The sequence below is a fragment of the Apodemus sylvaticus genome, chromosome 19 (genome assembly GCF_947179515.1).
Source record: "Apodemus sylvaticus chromosome 19, mApoSyl1.1, whole genome shotgun sequence".
Taxonomy (NCBI): domain Eukaryota; kingdom Metazoa; phylum Chordata; class Mammalia; order Rodentia; family Muridae; genus Apodemus; species Apodemus sylvaticus.
Genome location: NC_067490.1, coordinates 3,641,266 through 3,658,460, shown reverse-complemented (window position 1 = coordinate 3,658,460; position 17,195 = coordinate 3,641,266). Strand labels below are relative to the sequence as shown.

At 49.1% G+C, this 17,195-nt stretch overlaps 1 protein-coding gene across 17 annotated transcripts in view; it reads right to left on the bottom strand.

Moving 5' to 3' along the window:
• LOC127669619 (H-2 class I histocompatibility antigen, D-B alpha chain-like) overlaps positions 1-17,195 on the bottom strand; it is a 450,763-nt gene that overhangs the window by 313,319 nt on the left and 120,249 nt on the right. For 3 of the 17 annotated variants that reach the window (XM_052163737.1, XM_052163735.1, XM_052163716.1), the window contains exons 4-7: positions 16,479-16,754; positions 16,235-16,351; positions 16,023-16,070; positions 15,808-15,855 (exon numbers count right to left, since the gene is read on the bottom strand). In XM_052163737.1, the coding sequence (XP_052019697.1) occupies positions 15,808-15,855; positions 16,023-16,070; positions 16,235-16,351; positions 16,479-16,754 (489 nt within the window). Of the gene's footprint in view, positions 1-15,336; positions 15,673-15,778; positions 15,856-16,022; positions 16,071-16,234; positions 16,352-16,478; positions 16,755-17,195 lie in introns of those variants that run through there. The other 14 variants (XM_052163751.1, XM_052163750.1, XM_052163756.1 and 11 more) reach the window with 12 other exon arrangements.

Genomic DNA, 17,195 nt, shown 5'->3' with positions numbered 1-17,195 from the left:
CTGTAAGAAGGAAAGCTGTGAGAGTTCAAGAAGATCTTGACACTAGGAAGTTCCCAGAACTGACAGCACACCCAGGTGGAGACAGTAGCAATGTAGGGTGTGGCTATGTTCACATTTATGAGCAGAGCACACTTCAGTAGGAGGCGGAGAGAAAACTCAGACCCTGCCCTTTCCTACCTGTGTTTCTCCTTCTCTTCATCACAAAAGCCACCACAGCTCCGATGATGGCCACAGCTCCAAGGACAACCAGAACAGCAATGATCAGCATGTTGTTGTCGGTGGATGGAGGAGGCTCTGGGAAGGACAGGTACAGGAAATGAAGGGGAGGGTCATGACCCCAGCTCTCAGCCCTGGTCTGCTCAGGGTCTGCAGAAGGCTCCAGCTTTCCCTGACCCCAGATCTGCACACACACCCCCCTTACCCCATCTCAGGGTGAGGGGCTCAGACAGCCCCTCATGGTGCACATGGCATGTGTAATTCTGCTCCTTCCCAAGAGGCACCACCACAGATGCCCACTTCTGGAAGGTTCCATCCCCTGCAGGCCTGGTCTCCACAAGCTCCATGTCCTGGGTCAGCTCCTCCCCATTCAACTGCCAGGTCAGGGTGATGTCAGCAGGGTAGAAGCCCAGGGCCCAGCACCTCAGGGTGACATCATGTTCAGGTCTGGGGTGATGGGTCACATGTGCCTTTGGAGGATCTGTGTGGAAGATTTAAAATATCGCACAATTAACAAGAAAAATGGTAATCTACACAAGACACAGTTAAATCAATGATGACACTGAACTATGTGTCTGACACTTCAACTGTCATTGCAACAGTCAGAGCTGGTCCCCTCAGCACAGAACTGCTCATTTTCCTGGGGGACTCAGAAGCTAAGAGGAATCCACATGAGCCAGTGGGTCAACATGGTCGTCCTTACGTGATGTTCTATAGCATGAGATAGGTGTTAATAGAATGGAAGATGGAATGGAAAATAGGTAATTTAGTATGTGCTTGAGTTCACATCAAAATTAGAAATTATAGCCGTATACTACTGGAAGGGTGCCACCACTGAGAATCAACCCCTGTGGTCATCTTGCTGACCAGCATAACTGTCAGTCCAAGTGAGCAGCCATCACACAGTGTGTAGCAGAAATGTGGTGAACCTCTCACACTCAGCCAGAGAAAATGACTCCCAGGCCCTGCCTCTGTAGGACAAGGTACAGGGGTGTCACACAGGATCCCTGGAGTGTGCTGTGGACCCCAGTGCAGCACTCACTGAACACAGCGGGCTCACAGGGTGTGAGGATCTTCCCTCTCACTCCAGCCCTGGACTGCAGAAGACCCTGTCTCTCAGAGTCCAATTCCTGATTCACTAGGGGAGCACTGTAACTTGTGGGGCAGAGGAAGAGCAGGAGGCTCTGGATGTTTAGTTCTGACGGGAAACAGTCTAAGTTCACAAGAAGCTCTTCTTTAATGGAAACCCTGGTTTAACTTGTCTAATTATCCAAGTTAGCAGTTTCCCCTGGCACTTGTGGAGACTGATACCAATGATAACACAAGGGCATGGAGAAACAGGACCACTCCAGTGCAGTGACAAAAACTGACTAGAAGCAAAATAAGACCTTCTCCACCCACCCCCACCGAAAAAAGGTAAAGAAAAAAGAAAGAAGATAAAGAAAAGAGAAACAAAGAAAGCCGGGTGATGGTGGCACATGCCTTTAATCCCAGCACTTGGGAGGCAGAGGCAGGCAGATTTCTGAGTTCGAGGCCAACCTGATCTACAGAGTGAGTTCCAGGACAGCCAGGGCTACACAGAGAAACCCTGTCTCGAAAAACCTAATAATAATAATAATAATAATAATTAAAAAATTAAAAAGGAAATTCCATGGTTTATATTTCTCCAGGGCACCCTATAAGGGCTCCTGTGACCACTCACCACTGTAGGAATAGATAGAGTTGGGTTGTGGAAGGGATGCAAACCCTGCAGACAGGGAGGGATCTGTGATAATGTATTCTTTGGAAAGTTCTAGAAACTGGGGAACCAGCCTAGTGTAGGGGAGTCCATGTCTCCCATCAGGTAAAGGAGACGGAATTCCGGTCCTGAGGTGTGAGGGCTGACACACTCAGCATGACAGGAGTCAGTGTCCACAGACAGTGGGTGTGGGCAGAGAACCCGGCCTGGGAGAGGCCATGGCTGACAGAGGCTTCAGACTGCAGGGAGCCGCCATTGCTAAGTGGGGGAAATTCTCTCCTTCCCTCCTGACACAGCCTGGGCACTGTCCAGGGAGGAGGCTGAGCCCTGGGAGAGGCAGTGCAGTCACTGTGTTGAGGATCAGGAGACCCTGGGACACTGTCTCCCCTCTGAGACAGGGCATCGCCCCAGCTGAGGGTTTCTTCTTCCCCAGGACTGAGCCCCAGCCCAAGGGCAGAGGGAGGAGCTGCCCGCGGCCCCTGCACCTGTGCGCAGCAGCGTCTCCTTCCCGCGCTCCAGGTGTCTGCGGAGCCACTCCACGCACTCGCCCTCCACGTAGGCCCTGTGTTTCAGAACCAAACATCCCCTGTAGTGTGTGGGAGCCTGCAGGGACCCTGTGGTCATTCCAGCTCACCCACACCGGCCCCGCCCACCCACAGCGGCCCCTCCCACACCGGCCCCGCCCACTCGCCCTGTCCCAGGGTCATCCCTGCCTAAGCTGCAGACTCCTCCAAACTGAATGGGAAACTGGTCTGAACCTGAGACTTGGTTCCCTGGAAGTTTCTGTCCCCTGTGTAGAGACCTGGAGGGGTGGTGACCTCCCAGCTGGGGTCACTCACCGCCCTCTCTCTGGTTGTAGTAGTGGAGCAGTGTCTTCAAGTTCACACGGAAAATCTGCTCTTCTCTCTTGGCGATCTGTGTTTGCTGCTCCAAATGCTTCGGCTCCTCTTGCTCAGCCCACGATGTGCACGGTTCCGCCCTCGGATTTTCCGCGTCGGTGTCGAAGCGCCCGAATTGTGTGTCGTCCAAGTAGGCGACGATAATGAACCAGGGCTCCCCGAGGCCAGGCCGGGACACAGCGGTCTCGAAATACCGCAGCGAGTGTGAGCCTGGGTGCAGCGCGCTGTGAGACCTCGACCTCCTCCCGGGACCCCGGGCGAGTGCGTGGGCCGGGAAGGGAGCAGGGCGCAGGGCTCGGGACGCGGGTGGAGAAGGGGCGGAGGGTCCGGTGGGCGACACGGGGACACTGCTTTCCCTGTAAAGTCCCCGCCCCTCCCCGCAGAGGCCTTTCCCTCCTGACCCCGCACTCACCCGAGCGGGTCTGGGCTGGGGCCAGGGCTGCCACCAGCAGCAGGAGGATCATGCAAGGTGCCATCGCACCCATCTTGGATCCAGGGCATCTGAGTCCCGCGGGCTGCGTGGAATTTATGACCAGGGCCACGGAAATGCTGTTTGGTTTCCCAGGATTTTGCCACCCAATTGCAGGGTGGGGTGGGGGGTGGGCTGAGACCTGTCAGCTTGTCATCAGTGTCCTGGCAGATGGACCTGTGGACCTGACACAGGTTAGGAGCAGAAGTGAAACTGGAGAGATGGGGAATCCCCAACCCTGCGCTCCCCCACCCATGACATCACTACCTCAGAATTCTGACCCAGAAGTTGTCTGGACACCATGATAAATCCACAAGCCAGACTCCCTGTGTCCTCTCCTCCACCCTTCCTCTTCCTTCTTCTCCTCAGAAGTCAGACCCTGGAGTCTTCTAGAAGAAAAGCCACTTCTGGGAATAGAGTGTCAACAGTAAGAGGTGGGGGAGGGGATTTGCAGTGGAAAGAAGCTTCTCCTTAAAGCAGAGGTGCTGGCCTGCGAGCCCCACATTGACCCCACAGACACCAGGCTGTGTGTTCACCTGCAGAGGGCTGCTGTCTTAGTCAGGGTTTCTATTCCTGCACAAACATCATGACCAAGAAGCAAGTTGAGGAGGAAAGGGTTTATTCTGCTTATACTTCCACGTTCCTGTTCTTCACTAAAGGAAGTCAGGACTGGAACTCAAGCAGGTCATGAAGCAGGAGCTGATGCAGAGGCCATGGAGGGATGTTTCATACTGACTTGCTATGTTTGTTCAAAATTCTCTTCATCAGACTTAACCATAGAACAAAGTCTTTGTTGAGCTTTTTTGAGACTTCCTTTGCAGATGCAATTAATATAAATCTCTTTACCTTAGCCCTAGGCAGTCTCTTCAGACAATGGCAAAAACCAGCCATGTTCTTCACCAAAACAGTCTCTGAGCCACATATTAAAGTTCTTCTCCTCTGAAAGCTCTTGGGCCATCAGGTCTACACAGTTCAAATGACCCCAGCACCACTGTCTTCCATATTCCTACTAGGCTGGCCCATTAAGCCCCACTTAAAGCATTTCATGGCTTTCCAAATCCAAAGTCCCCAAATCCACATTCTTCCAAACAAAAGCATGGTCGTGCCTATCACAGCAGTACCCCACTCCTGGTACCAACTTCTGTCTTAGTTAGGGTTTCACTGCTGTAAACAGACACCGTGACCCATGCAAGTTTCAGAAAAGACAGCATTTAACTGGGGCTGGCTTACAGGCTCAGAGGTTCCGTCCATTGTCATCAGTGCAGAAACATGGCAGCATCCAGGCAGGCATGGTGCAGGAGGAGCTGAGAGTTCTGCATCTTCGTCTGAAGGCTGCTAGTAGAAGACTGGCTTCCAGGCAACTAGGGTGAGGGTCTTAAGCCCATACCCACAGTGACACACCTACTTAACAAGGCCACACCTCCCAATAGGGTCACTTCTGGGCCAATCATATACAAACCACCACAGCCACCCACACTCTGAAGCCTGAGGGCAGGACCCTCATCTGTAAAGAGGAGACATTGCCTCTTCCCTCAGGATCTGTCTTCTCAGCCTCAGGGTTAGACTCAGACTCCTCTTGGTCACAGATGGAGCAAATCCAGGTGGGTGTGTTTTACAAGGATCTTCATTCCAGGTCCTTAGATTGTCCATGTGGATTGTCACTTTCTCAGCACAGGAGACCCCCTTGTCCACTGGGAAGAGACCCTTGTGGAGACCACAGACAGCAGGGCTCTGACCCCTGTCTACACTGCACTTCCCTGTGTCTGCACTTCCACAGTACAGTGGCCTTAGTGACTCAGTCACAGGTGGAGAGGAACTGTCACCGACTCTAACACAGAATACTGATGACAGTGTGGTAGGAGTTGTGTAACCTGTGACCCTCTCAGTCCCTCTCTGACCTTCACTCACACTGTGAGCTGATGAGCTGAGGGACATGAATGTCACAGCTGTGTGGGACACTGCATCTGATAACAGAGTTGGCCCCAGAGTTCCTCAGGCCTGTGCAGTGTGGACACTGGAGGAAAGATGATTCTCACGCAGAGAGTGCACGCTGGTGAGGTGAGGTTCCAGCCCTGATGAGTAGTGTGTGGAAAAATTAAATTTATACATTTTTTTGATTGTGTGGAGTTTGACCTGATGTCTTCCCTGTTTCCCTGGAACTTGATGCTCTTAGGTTTCATCTGTCTCCACAGCTCTGGCTGTCTTGGAATTTAGCATGTATACCTGGCTGGCCTTGAACTCACAGAGTTCCACCTGTCTTTGCATCCTGAATGCTGGCATTAAAGGCCTGTGTCATCCCACATGGCTTTAGTTACTTTTCTATGACTATGATAAGACACTGTGACCTCAGCTACTTATAAATGTGTGTTTAATCTGTTCTGTGCTTTCTGGGTTTTTGTCTATAAGGGCAGAGGAGAGGTATAGCAGAGGAACAGTGTAAGCCCACAGCTCTGTCTGCACACCAGAGGCACAGACTCTGGGAACAGCAGGAGTCTCTCAGCTCCCACCCTCCCAGCAGGGATTTATTGGCCTGCTCTCATGAGGTCACAGCTCAGTGGGGCAGCCATGTCCCTGCACTCACACTAGTCCTTGTTCTCTTCTGAGAACAGTGTCCTGAGGCACAGGTCTCAGTCACATGTAGGTTTGTTCCCTCTGCAGTGGAGAGCTGCAGGCATGGGACACAGTTTTCAAGGCATCTATGTAGCGGTCCATGCACGTGGTGATGCATTTCTGCTCTGAGTTATCCAAGGAGCCCCAGGCTTCCAGATGCACTTCCTGAAACACCTGTCAGTCATCTCCAGCAGCTCCTGTGATTGGCTACAGTGATCTGCACTTTTCACCTGCTCTATAATGGCCCCTGGGTCCAACTTTCTTCCACCCATGCCATTAAATCCCGGCCAAAGCCATTGTCCCTGACTGCACAGTCAAGCAGCACTGCCCACAACTGGTGGCTGAAGTCTAGAAATGTTTGAAAACTCAATGCCCCAGTGACACTTCTCCAACCATGCCACTCATCCCAATACTTTCCCCAAGAGTTCCCTCAGCGGGATTTGAACTATTCATTCCTATGAACCATTCAAATCAGCACAGAGTTCACTATGAAATGTAAGAGGCCAGCAGGGATCTGGAGGTGATCAAGGGCAGTCTGTACAGAAACGCCCTCAAACAGGGGGCTCTGCTGAGTTAGCATCTCCCCTTTGCCTCCGTCTCCTCCTGCTCAGCCCCTCTCTGTCTCTGTCCCTCAGCCTCACCCCATCAGTGCCCAGCACCCTCCCTCCTGAGCTCTGCACTGCACTGTCTCTTCCTGAGCCTCTAGTTCTCTCACTGTGCTCAGCCAGCATGCTGTGGGTCAGCTGTGTGGGTTCCTGATGGAAACATTGCAACAGTGGCTGGGGAGATGGCTCAGCAGCTCCAAGCACTTGCTGCTGTTGCAGAGGATCCAGGTTGAGTCCCATCAGCACATGGCGGCTGTCAGCGTCTGCAACTTCAGTTCCAAGGGATCCAATGCTAGTGCACTACACACTCACATACAAAAATGAGAACATCTAATAAGAATAACATTTTATAAATATGATTTGAAAAATACTCCCTCTCTCTTCTACACAACTGGAGTGAGGCCAGGAGCTGGGGACACAGGGCTGTTTAGACAAATCTGTACAACCAGCCAATGAACAGAGCTCTGGAACAGGACAGGAAAAGATGGTTGAAACAGACTTTACTGAAAAGACAATTTGAAAAAAATCATAAAATTAAAAATACAGAAGATATTTCATTTTATGGACCTACTGTGCACAGTGGATCACAGCATCATCCCAGGAAGAAGACACAGTGTGTGCTCATCTTTGCACTTGAGCCAATGTGAGTTTTTGATTGCCCATGAACAAGATAAATTCCACTCAGACGTCTGAATGCTAACTTGTAACAGACCCTGACATCCAAACATCCAGAGTGTCCCTGCAGAGAATGGTGTCCCCTTCCCCATCTTCCTCCCACTGCAGACCCTCCATGGTCCCACCTGTGGAAGATGAAAGAGAAGCATCACGGTCTTGGGCAACAGCGCCGCCTGGTGGAGGATCAGAAGAGGACAGCGCCTGAGCCCACAGAGCTGAGGGTAAAGGGATCCAGGCTGGCTGAGCTGCCCCAGGGCCTCCTTCCTGTCTGCACTTCTCCAGGGGTCTCAGGTCTCACGCTGCCCTGCTCTCCTCAAACTTACACCCAGAAGAACTTCACATGCTTCTCTACCCGTGGGAAGAAAACTTCCTATAAGAGCGGAGGCAGGAGGCAGAGCCATGAGTGCTAAAAGTAGCTGCAAAGCTGCAAACAGAGCAGCTCCAGAACTCTGACAGGGCCTGTGATGTTGATTCTGCGATGTTGGCTACATGTGGGATTAACTAAAACTCCAAAATGGAGGGCAACATCTGGGAGGCGTTTTTGCTTAATGTGCTTTCTTTCTTTCTTTCTTTCTTTCTTTCTTTCTTTCTTTCTTTCTTTTTTTGTTTTGTTTTTCGAGACAGGGTTTCTCTGTATAGCCTTGGCTGTCCAGGAACTCAACTCTGTAGACCAGGCTGGCCTCGAACTCAGAAATCTGCCTGCCTCTACCTCCCAGAGTGCTGGGATTACAGGCATGCACCCCCCCCCCCCCCATCCTTTGCTTTGAGATAGGAAGACACAGCTGTAATCCAGGATATTTGAGCTGCAGCCCCTCCCCCCTTCTCATCTGGGCCACACCTTCTGCTGGAAGCCTACAGGAAGCCATGGAAGAAGGGAAGGCTTGCTCTCTGTCTGCTTGCTCCTGCTCCTGCTGCATCTGTGGGACATCCCTGCTTGCCCGCCTTGCTCTGAATAATGACAGCACACAAAGATGACTCAGCCTCCTCAGAGCTGTTTCCATGTGGAGGGCTGAGAATCCTCGTTCTGTTTTGTTTTCTTTGTTTTGTTGTCCCTCTTGTTTTCTCCCTTCATTTTTTTAAGCAAGATTTTCATGAGATCTCCCCTGTTCAAATCTAATCTTTATTAATTTTGAAGGAATTCATAGCTTTCCTTCTCTTGTGGAAACAAGGGCAAAACATCTCCCTGAACTCAACACATTTCCTTCCTTCCATTCTGAGGTTCTCAATATGTTTGGTGATCTGATTCAGCCGAGCTTTCTCAACTCCGTGTATTTCAGCGGTAGAAAGGGGAAGGTAATAGGGCAAAGGAGAGGTTGGACATGTTTAGACATAGTTCTTCGGGGCGAGTCCAGTCTGTACTGTAAGGATGTCGGCAGCTGAGTTCACATGAGTCAGCAATGGCAGTTCAATCCAGAGGAAACTCTGAGGCTCTACCAATCGGCCTGAGTCTGCAGAAGCAGGAAGAAGCTGCTGGAACTCACCAGAAGTTCTTTGGTTCGTTTCTCTCTACAAAGTCATGACAATCGATCAGCAAAGAAGGCAAGGCTAACCAATGCCACAGCATCGTCAGTGAGGACCAGCACAGAGTGGCAGGTGAACCAATGCCACACAGCATCGTCCGAGGTCTGTTGGGTTATATTCACACCCTTTCCAAACACCAGGTGTTCTCTCAAGAGGACGTCTCTCAAGCTCTAGCAAAACATCACTCGCCCCTTTTCCAGGAAGCTTCCAGAATAACACCACGTGTCTGCTTCAGCAAAATCATCCTCCCAGTAGACAGATTCCAGAAAAACATCACACGACACAACAGGGTCTCCAAAGAAGCCAGAAATTTCCATTCAGACCTGGTTCTCCTAGATTTAGATCTTCAGATCACCTAACTCTGTTGCCAAAGTGCTTCTTGTATGTCACCCAAATCTGTTTTTAAAAGGTAGTCTCTAATTCCATCTTTATCCCAAAGCTTTAGTACGGGCCTTTGAAATAACAGAAAACACTGTCTGCTGACAGGTTTTCAAGCATTGGGAATGTGGCTCAGTGACAAGTGTGCCCACCTTGTACAACACAGGCCCCAGGTTTGATTTCTCAACACTTCCAAAAACAGGGTGTTGGATGGTGAGGTGACTCAGGTAGAGGTGATTGCCATGAGGTCTGACCACCTGGTGTCAGTCCCCCAGAACCCACATGGAAAAAGAGAACTGTGTCCCCAAGATTGTCTTCTGACTCCCTCTGTTCCCAACACACACACCACAGCTGGGGAGTGCCCTCATTCACACACCATACACATAAAGCAATAGTATAAATACGTAACACGTAAAGTAGTTTAAAATCTCTGTGATCATCCTTGCATGGGTTGCCCTTCAATCCTGGTAGCCTCTCATCACAATGTGGGTTTTAGACACAGGAAAACTTCCCCAGTAGAAAGTCTGGAGGAAAATTGGACACAACTTATACATATGTGTCCTTATACATACCTGTTTCCATATCCTTCAACATGAAACCAGTTTTTCTTTTCTTTTTTTTTTTAAGATTTATTTATTATTATATGTAAGTACACTGTAGCTGTCTTCAGACACTCCAGAAAAGAACATTAGATCTCATTACAGATGGTTGTGAGCCACCATGTGGATGCTGGGATTTGAACTCAGGACCTTCAGAATAGTCAGTGCTCTTAATCACTGAGACATCTCTCCAGCCCCAATTTTTCTTTTTTATTGCACTGATTTAATAATCATGTGCAGGGATGTGCATAACATGATTCCCGTGTGAGGCTCAGAGGATAACTTACAGGAGTCAGGTCTCTCCATTCACCACGTGGCTTCTGTGGATCAAACTCAGGGTGCCAAGCTTGGTGACAAGACCCTCACACGCTGAGCCATCTCGATGGCCCCTTGGAGATCCTTGTGTCTGAACATTTCCTTTGGAAAGTTGCTTCATTCCTGGACTCGGCACATACAGGACTTGCCCACCATGACATTAGAAAAGGCATTTCCTGGCCAGATGGGCACCAGCATTGCCTTGGGTGACTCTGGAGAACCAGGCCTTCTTGCCCAGGTTCCTTCTGTGGCAGTGTCAGTCAGCTGCACCTGTGAGAGGCCAAACCTTTTAAATTAAGAATCCATTTTATAGAACTTCAACTCAGGCAAACTAACAGGCTGGTACCTGGCATTAGTTTCCAAGTTACCTCTCAACAAAACATGAGCCTAGCTCCAGTGTCTAGGCTAATCCCCAACAGGATCTGTGTCTCCAGGTTACAAGCCCCAACAAAACTGCATCCCCAGGTTATAAGCCCATCCTCAGTCTAGCAACCACCAATGCAGAGGGTAGCAGAAATTAAGTTTATGATATGACTCCCAGCGCCATCCAATTATGTTCACATGCCTTTTATTTTTTTTTTTTTTTTTTTTTTTTTGAGACAGGGTTTCTCTGTGTAGCTCTGGCTTTCCTGGAACTCACTCTGTAGACCAGGCTGGCCTCGAACTCAGAAATCTGTTAAGCCTCTGTCTCCCAAATGCTGGGATTAAAGTTGTATGCCACTGAGAGGATAGAAAATAATACAGCCTAACTCTAATGAACCCAAGAAGTTAGAAGTTTAAAATGCTATCTCGCTTTGTTAGAAACTAGGTAAAAGGTCACATTCCAGAGCCCACCCTTTGTTTAGAGCTAGCAGAAAAGCCTTGAATAGGTGAGCCTGGCCCCATAAGGTAACTAGAAATGGGCTAAGCTTATCTTGCTTCTGTAAACTGCTTATGCCATTACCCCTATGCAGGAGTTCATGCAGCTATAGACATTCAAGAAAATAGGAAACTAATTGGTCCACTGAGTGCAGGCTCCGATAATTTAAACTGATTGGCCTAAAAACTATGGAGTGGTACAAATCGATTGGTTCGCATTTCATGGGCTCTCCATGCTAAGAAATGATTGGTTTGTGATTCGCGGGCTTTGTCGTAAACTTATAAAAACTGTCACAATTCGGCACTCGTGGTCCATAGTCCTCTAACCCTGCGCGGTATACGGCTATGGAACCCAGAATTCTGGAATAAAGAAATCCTCATGTTATTGCATTGAGTCCATTTCTCGCGAGTGATTTGGGTGTCGCCTTCCAAGGCGTGGGGTGCTGGGGCACCCTCGCTTTTGGGGGGTCTTACACCACCACTGCCCAATTATGTTTAAGGCCACAGTAACTTCCCAGTTAGAGGCTTGCACACTCACCCCTGCTTGCTGCTCACTATAAAACCTTGCCTGTCTCCTCATCACCAAAACGGTCCTGATTGATGCAGCCCTCTGAACTGAGCTAGCTCAAATAAACAGGTCCTACTGTGATTACATCGGATCAGCTCCTGTCTGCTTTTGGGGGATCCCTACCATTTCACTGGCACTACATCTGGAAGATCCTATATTTGCCCTGAGAGCTTGGGTGTCACTGTATTAGTTACTGTGGTCCTGTGAACAAGATGACCCCCATAGTCTTGGTCACTTGAATACTTAGTTCCCAGTTGGTGCTGTTTGGGGAGGCTTAGGAGGGGTGGCCATGCTGGAGGAACTATGTCACTGGGGGGTGTGGTTGGAGGTGTGAGCTCTCAGCTGTTCCTGCTGCCATGCCTGGTGTTTGTTGTCATGATGGTGATGGACTCTTAACTCTTTGGGACCCTAATCCCCAGAGAAACCTTCTATAAGTTTCCTTGGACATGATGTTTTATCACAGCAACAGAAAAGTAACCAATACAGTTTCCTTTTCCATCCCTGTGGCTTAATATCTGACAAGGCACAGCTTATGAAGAAAGAGTTTATCCTGGCTTATTTGTAGTCTCTAACAGTAAATCCCTCAAAGTGGAGCAGGTCCTTCCTTCCTGCTCCAGCCTATGGGCCACCTCAGTAAATGCCCCACAGGAGCTGTCCAAAATGGCAGGTCCTGTTAAAATGGAGGCTCCACTACATCTCCTCAGCCTGCAGGCCTCACAGGAGTTGTCCATGGTGACAACACATCTCCAGTCCCCTCCAGTCCCCAGCAGCACCAGAGAAATGGAGCCTTAGCAAAAACTAGCTGCATCCGGGAAGCACTTCCCACTCTAGCCCATGGGCCTGATGCCAGGGAAAAGGGGGATGAAAAAAAAGTTAGCAGTCCTGGAGGAGAAAAACCCCATGACAGCAACAGCAAGGTGGCTCAGCCTGGCAAGGTGTGTGGGACGAGCTAGATTATATATATACAAGCAATTGGGCCTTTGGGGGAAGAGCTCTCTCTCTCTCTCTCTCTCTCTCTCTCTCTCTCTCTCTCTCTCTCTCTCTCTGTGTGTGTGTGTGTGTGTGTGTGTGTGTCTCAGCTTGGAAGAGCCTCTATGGAAAGAGCATCCCATCCGGGGTGATGGGGATTTTCTCTTTGGGTTTACAGGAACAACAGAAGCAACTGGCAGGACACAGTTAAAGCAGAAATCTAGGAAAGAGAGCTGAGGAGCCATCTTGGCTTTGGAGGAGCTCAAGGGAAATGTAGACCTGCTCCGAAGAATGACACAGATAGAGATTTCTAAAGAGCTGGCATTTAGTTGCAGAATCAGGCTTGTAATAGGCATCTCCTATATAGTTAAGAAAATAAAGGTTCGTTGACAGGGTTTTACCTCAGTTTTTGCCTCCTGTGTCTTTAGGGCTATAAGCCTAACTTCATTTAAATGGTACAGCCTATGAGTGGGACTTTGGTCTCCTGCAATACAGAGCCGTCCACAGTGCAGAGCAACAACAGGCCTATGAACAGGACTTTAAGGCAGACTATGCTGAATACAGCATCCACCATGCCTGTTTTTGTGTGCTTTTGTCCATCCATCATGCTGGTTTTGCATGTCAACTTGACACAGGTTGAAGTTATCACAGAGAAAAGAGCTTCAGTTGGGGAAGTGCCTCCATGAGACCCAGCTATGGAGCATTTTCTCAATTAGTGATCAAGGGGCTTGGACCCCTTGTGGGTAGTGCCATCTCTGGGCTGGTAGTCTTGGGTTCTATAAGAGAGCAGGCTGAGCAAGCCAGGGGAAGCAAGCCAGTAAGGAACATCCCTCCATGGCTTCTGCATCAGCTCCTGCTTCCTGACCTGCTTGAATTCCAGTCCTGACTTCTTTTTTGTGATGAACAGCAATGCAGAACTGTAAGCTGAATAAACCCTTTCCTCCCCAACTTGCTTCTTGGTCATGATGTTTGTGCAGGAGTAGAAACCCTAAGACAATGCCCAAGTCAGGGCTGCAAGCCACAAGTCCACAGAGCAGGCAGTGGAGATGAAGAGATTTCAGGGAGTTAACTCTGGAACACAAGCTGCTAAAAGATAGGATAGTCCAGGAGTGTAAATGGTTCAGGAAGCCGTACCCAAATTTCAGGAGAGGGAAACATCACTGTTCTTGAAATGAAAACTTCTGTTTTCTGTGGAAAGTCAGTTGTATCAAATGATGTTTTACTGAAACAGACACAGATGAAAGGTTGTTTTTGCTAAAGTAAACATATGAAAGGCTATATAAAATAGACATTCGATATTTAAGGGGAATGTAAATAAAACCCAACAGACAGTAGATGAGGCTCCATAGTATTGGTAAGCCTTATTTTTTTTTTAAAGTTTATTTCTTTTCTTTTTTCTTTTAACAATTTACTTATTTATTATATGTGAGTATACTGTAGTTGTCTTCAGACAGTCCAGAAGAGGGAGTCAGATCTCAGTACAGATGGTTGTGAGCCACCATGTGGTTACTGGGAATTGAACTCAGGACCTTTGGAAGAGCAGTCAGTGCTCTTAACCACTGAGCCATCTCTCCAGCCCCTAAGCCTTACCAGTGTTTATTGGTCATTGTTTCTCATGACTCCATAGAGACAAATGCATCAAAAATATTCTGGTGATGTTCTGGCAGCTTCTTGATGCTTTTTGCAGGGCGCCAATTGGCAGAGTGAAGCAAAGTTTCTGGATATGTCAGCTGGTACAGACTCACGTGGTGTTTTGCTGAGGCAAGATTCATGGGAGGAAATAGTCCTGTGAGAACACATGGTGTCTGGGGAGAGTATAATAGGACGCAGTGTAAGTGATGGTGGTCTTGCAGAGCTGGCTTCGCAATGCTTTGTCAGTGTCATGTCTTCGCTGGTCTTCACTCTGTTGAGAGAGGCACAGCAGAGAACTTCTCCTGGTGTCTCCTGCTGACTCAGGCTGATTCAGCGGAGGCCTGGCTGTTTCTGCTGGGTTGTGCCACATCTGATGATTCCTGTTTGCTATCCTGACACTACAGACCTGGACTGCTGGTATCCTGACAATTGGAGATTGAAATTGTTCCATGGAACTCTTTCTAAACAGCAAACAGCTGAGCCTCCCAGCTTCCTCTGCATCAAGCTGCCCTTGCTGATTCTTGTAAACTGAACTGCAGATAACCTGACAATGTGGATCTGATTTACCCCAAAAACCATTTCTAAACAGGTGCACTTCCCTGTATCCTCATATCCTTTCTTTTCCATTGCTTCTGGTGGGTGACAGATAGCAGGAAGGTTAAGCACTTGAGAACCATTATTAAAAATAGGTTTTGAAAAATCTAAGCCAATTATCTCAGCTGTAGATGTGTTCTTGAGAGTTCAACAGAAAATCACATCCTATACCTGAGAACCCTGGAAAAGACACTGGAAGAAAGGAGCAGAAATCACCACAGTAACATAGGACAGGGCAGCTTCAGGACGGCATCATTTGTAGCTAAAACAAATAGGTGGGAGGAAATGTAGTGTGACTTTTCTTGTGCACCCACCCAGCACACTGAAGGATCCCCACTTGAGTCTCTGAGCTTTAGCTCTTGGGGCTCACAATCCTGAGGACAGGACAAGGCTCTGTCCTTCCCTGTGTCCGTGTGATGACAGACTCTCAGCATGTGCTTACAGTGATGGAGACAGCAGAGCCTGGAGTGACCCAGCCACGGAGTGACCCCATCACAGATAATAACTGACTGAGCCCGACTCGGCACAGCTCTGTTCACACTCAGTTCCCACAGCCTCACTGTCTCCCACCAGATACACACAGCATAGGGACACAGATTCTGGAAGATTACACATATGTCATTATTTCTTAAAAAAAAAATTCTATGAATTCCCAATCCATGAAATTAAGAAGCAATCAAACCTCAGGGCCAAGATGTGAACAATCAAGTTCATATTCAGATTCTCATTCTCGGTGTGGAAGTGAGGAGCTGCAGCTCAGGGCAGCATGGAGCTGACAGGATGCAGATGTCCCCCAGTGTGTGGCTGGACCAGGAAGGTTGGCTGTGGAAGGGAACACAGGGCAGTGCAGGGACAGGGTCTTGTGTGCAGGGCAGGCTGGGCTCCACAGTTCTTCACATTGAGCCCCGAGGCTCACAGGCAACATCAGACACTGTTGTCTAAAGAGAATTGAGGGCTCTGGATGTCACAGGAGAGACCTGAACACACTGTCTGTCACTCAGTCCACTCCAGGCAGCTGTCTTCCTGCTAGAGAATGAGAGTCATGAACCATCACTGTGAAGTCAACATCCCAACAACCCACAGTTCACAGAGGATTCTGGGAGTCCCTGAAACCTAATCATGTCCACATTACCTCTCCTCAATCAGATCCTAGAGTGTTACCTTTACAATCTGGGAGAGACATATCAGAGCTCTGGGAGCCGTCCCTGCCTAGGGTACAACAAAACAAATGTATATGTACATGTATGTATTCATATTACGGCACAACTCAAGCTCCCAGAAGATGTCTCTGGAGGAGCTATTATGGATTCCCAGAGCTCCCAACATCCCTAGCTTCACTCCAATGTCCCCAGGACAATCCTGTCCCCCACACTAACCTGGAGCTGGAGCATAGTCTCCTCCTTGTCCACCTGTGAGAAGGAAAGCTGTGAGAGTTCAAGGAAGATCTTGACACTAGGAAGTTCCCAGAACTGACAGCAGACCCAGGTGGAGACAGGAGCAATGTGAGGTGTGGCTGTAATTTCCATTAGTGAGCAGAGCACACTTCAGAAGGAGGCTGAGAGGAAACCCAGATCCTGCTCTGTCCTACCTGTGTTTCTCCTTATTTTCATCACAAAAGCCACCACAGCTCCGATGATGGCCACAGCTCCAAGGACAGCCAGAACAGCAATGATCACCATATTGGAGTTGGTGGATGGAGGAGGCTCTGGGAAGGACAGACACAGGAAATGAAGGTGAAGGTCATGACCCCAGCTCTCAGCCCTGACCTGCTCAGGGTCTGCAGAAGGCTCCAGCTTTCCCTGACCCCAGCTCTGCACCCACACCCTCCTTACCCCATTTCAGGGTGAGGGGCTCAGACAGCCCCTCATGGTGCACATGACATGTGTAATTCTGCTCCTCCCCAAAAGGCACCACTACAGATGCCCACTTCTGGAAGGTTCCATCCCCTGCAGGCCTGGTCTCCACAAGCTCCATGTCCTGGGTCAGCTCCTCCCCATTCAACTGCCAGGTCAGGGTGATGTCAGCAGGGTAGAAGCCCAGGGCCCAGCACCTCAGGGTGACATCACCTTCAGGTCTGGGGTGATGGGTCACATGTGCCTTTGGGGGATCTGTGTGCAAGATTTAGGAAATCACACAATAAAACAAACTGAAATCTACACAAGACACAGTGAAATCAATGATAATACTGAACTATATGTCTGTTTGACACATCAACTCTCATCGCACTAGTGACCTGCAGGCAGAGCTGGTCCCCTGAGCACAGAACTGCACATGTTCCTGGGGGACTCAGAAGCTAAGAGGGAATCCACATGAGCCAGTGGGTCAACATGGTTATCCTTTTGTTGTTGTTATTTGGTTTTTGTTTTGTTTTGTTTTCTTTCAAGACAGGGTTTCTCTATGTAGCCCTGGCTGTCCTGGAACTCACTCTGTAGAACAGGTTGGCTTCGAATTTAGAAATCTGCCTGCCTCTGCCTCCCAAGTGCTGGGATTAAAGGAGTGGGCCACCACCGCCTGGCCTGACATGGTCATCCTTATATGCTGCTCTATAG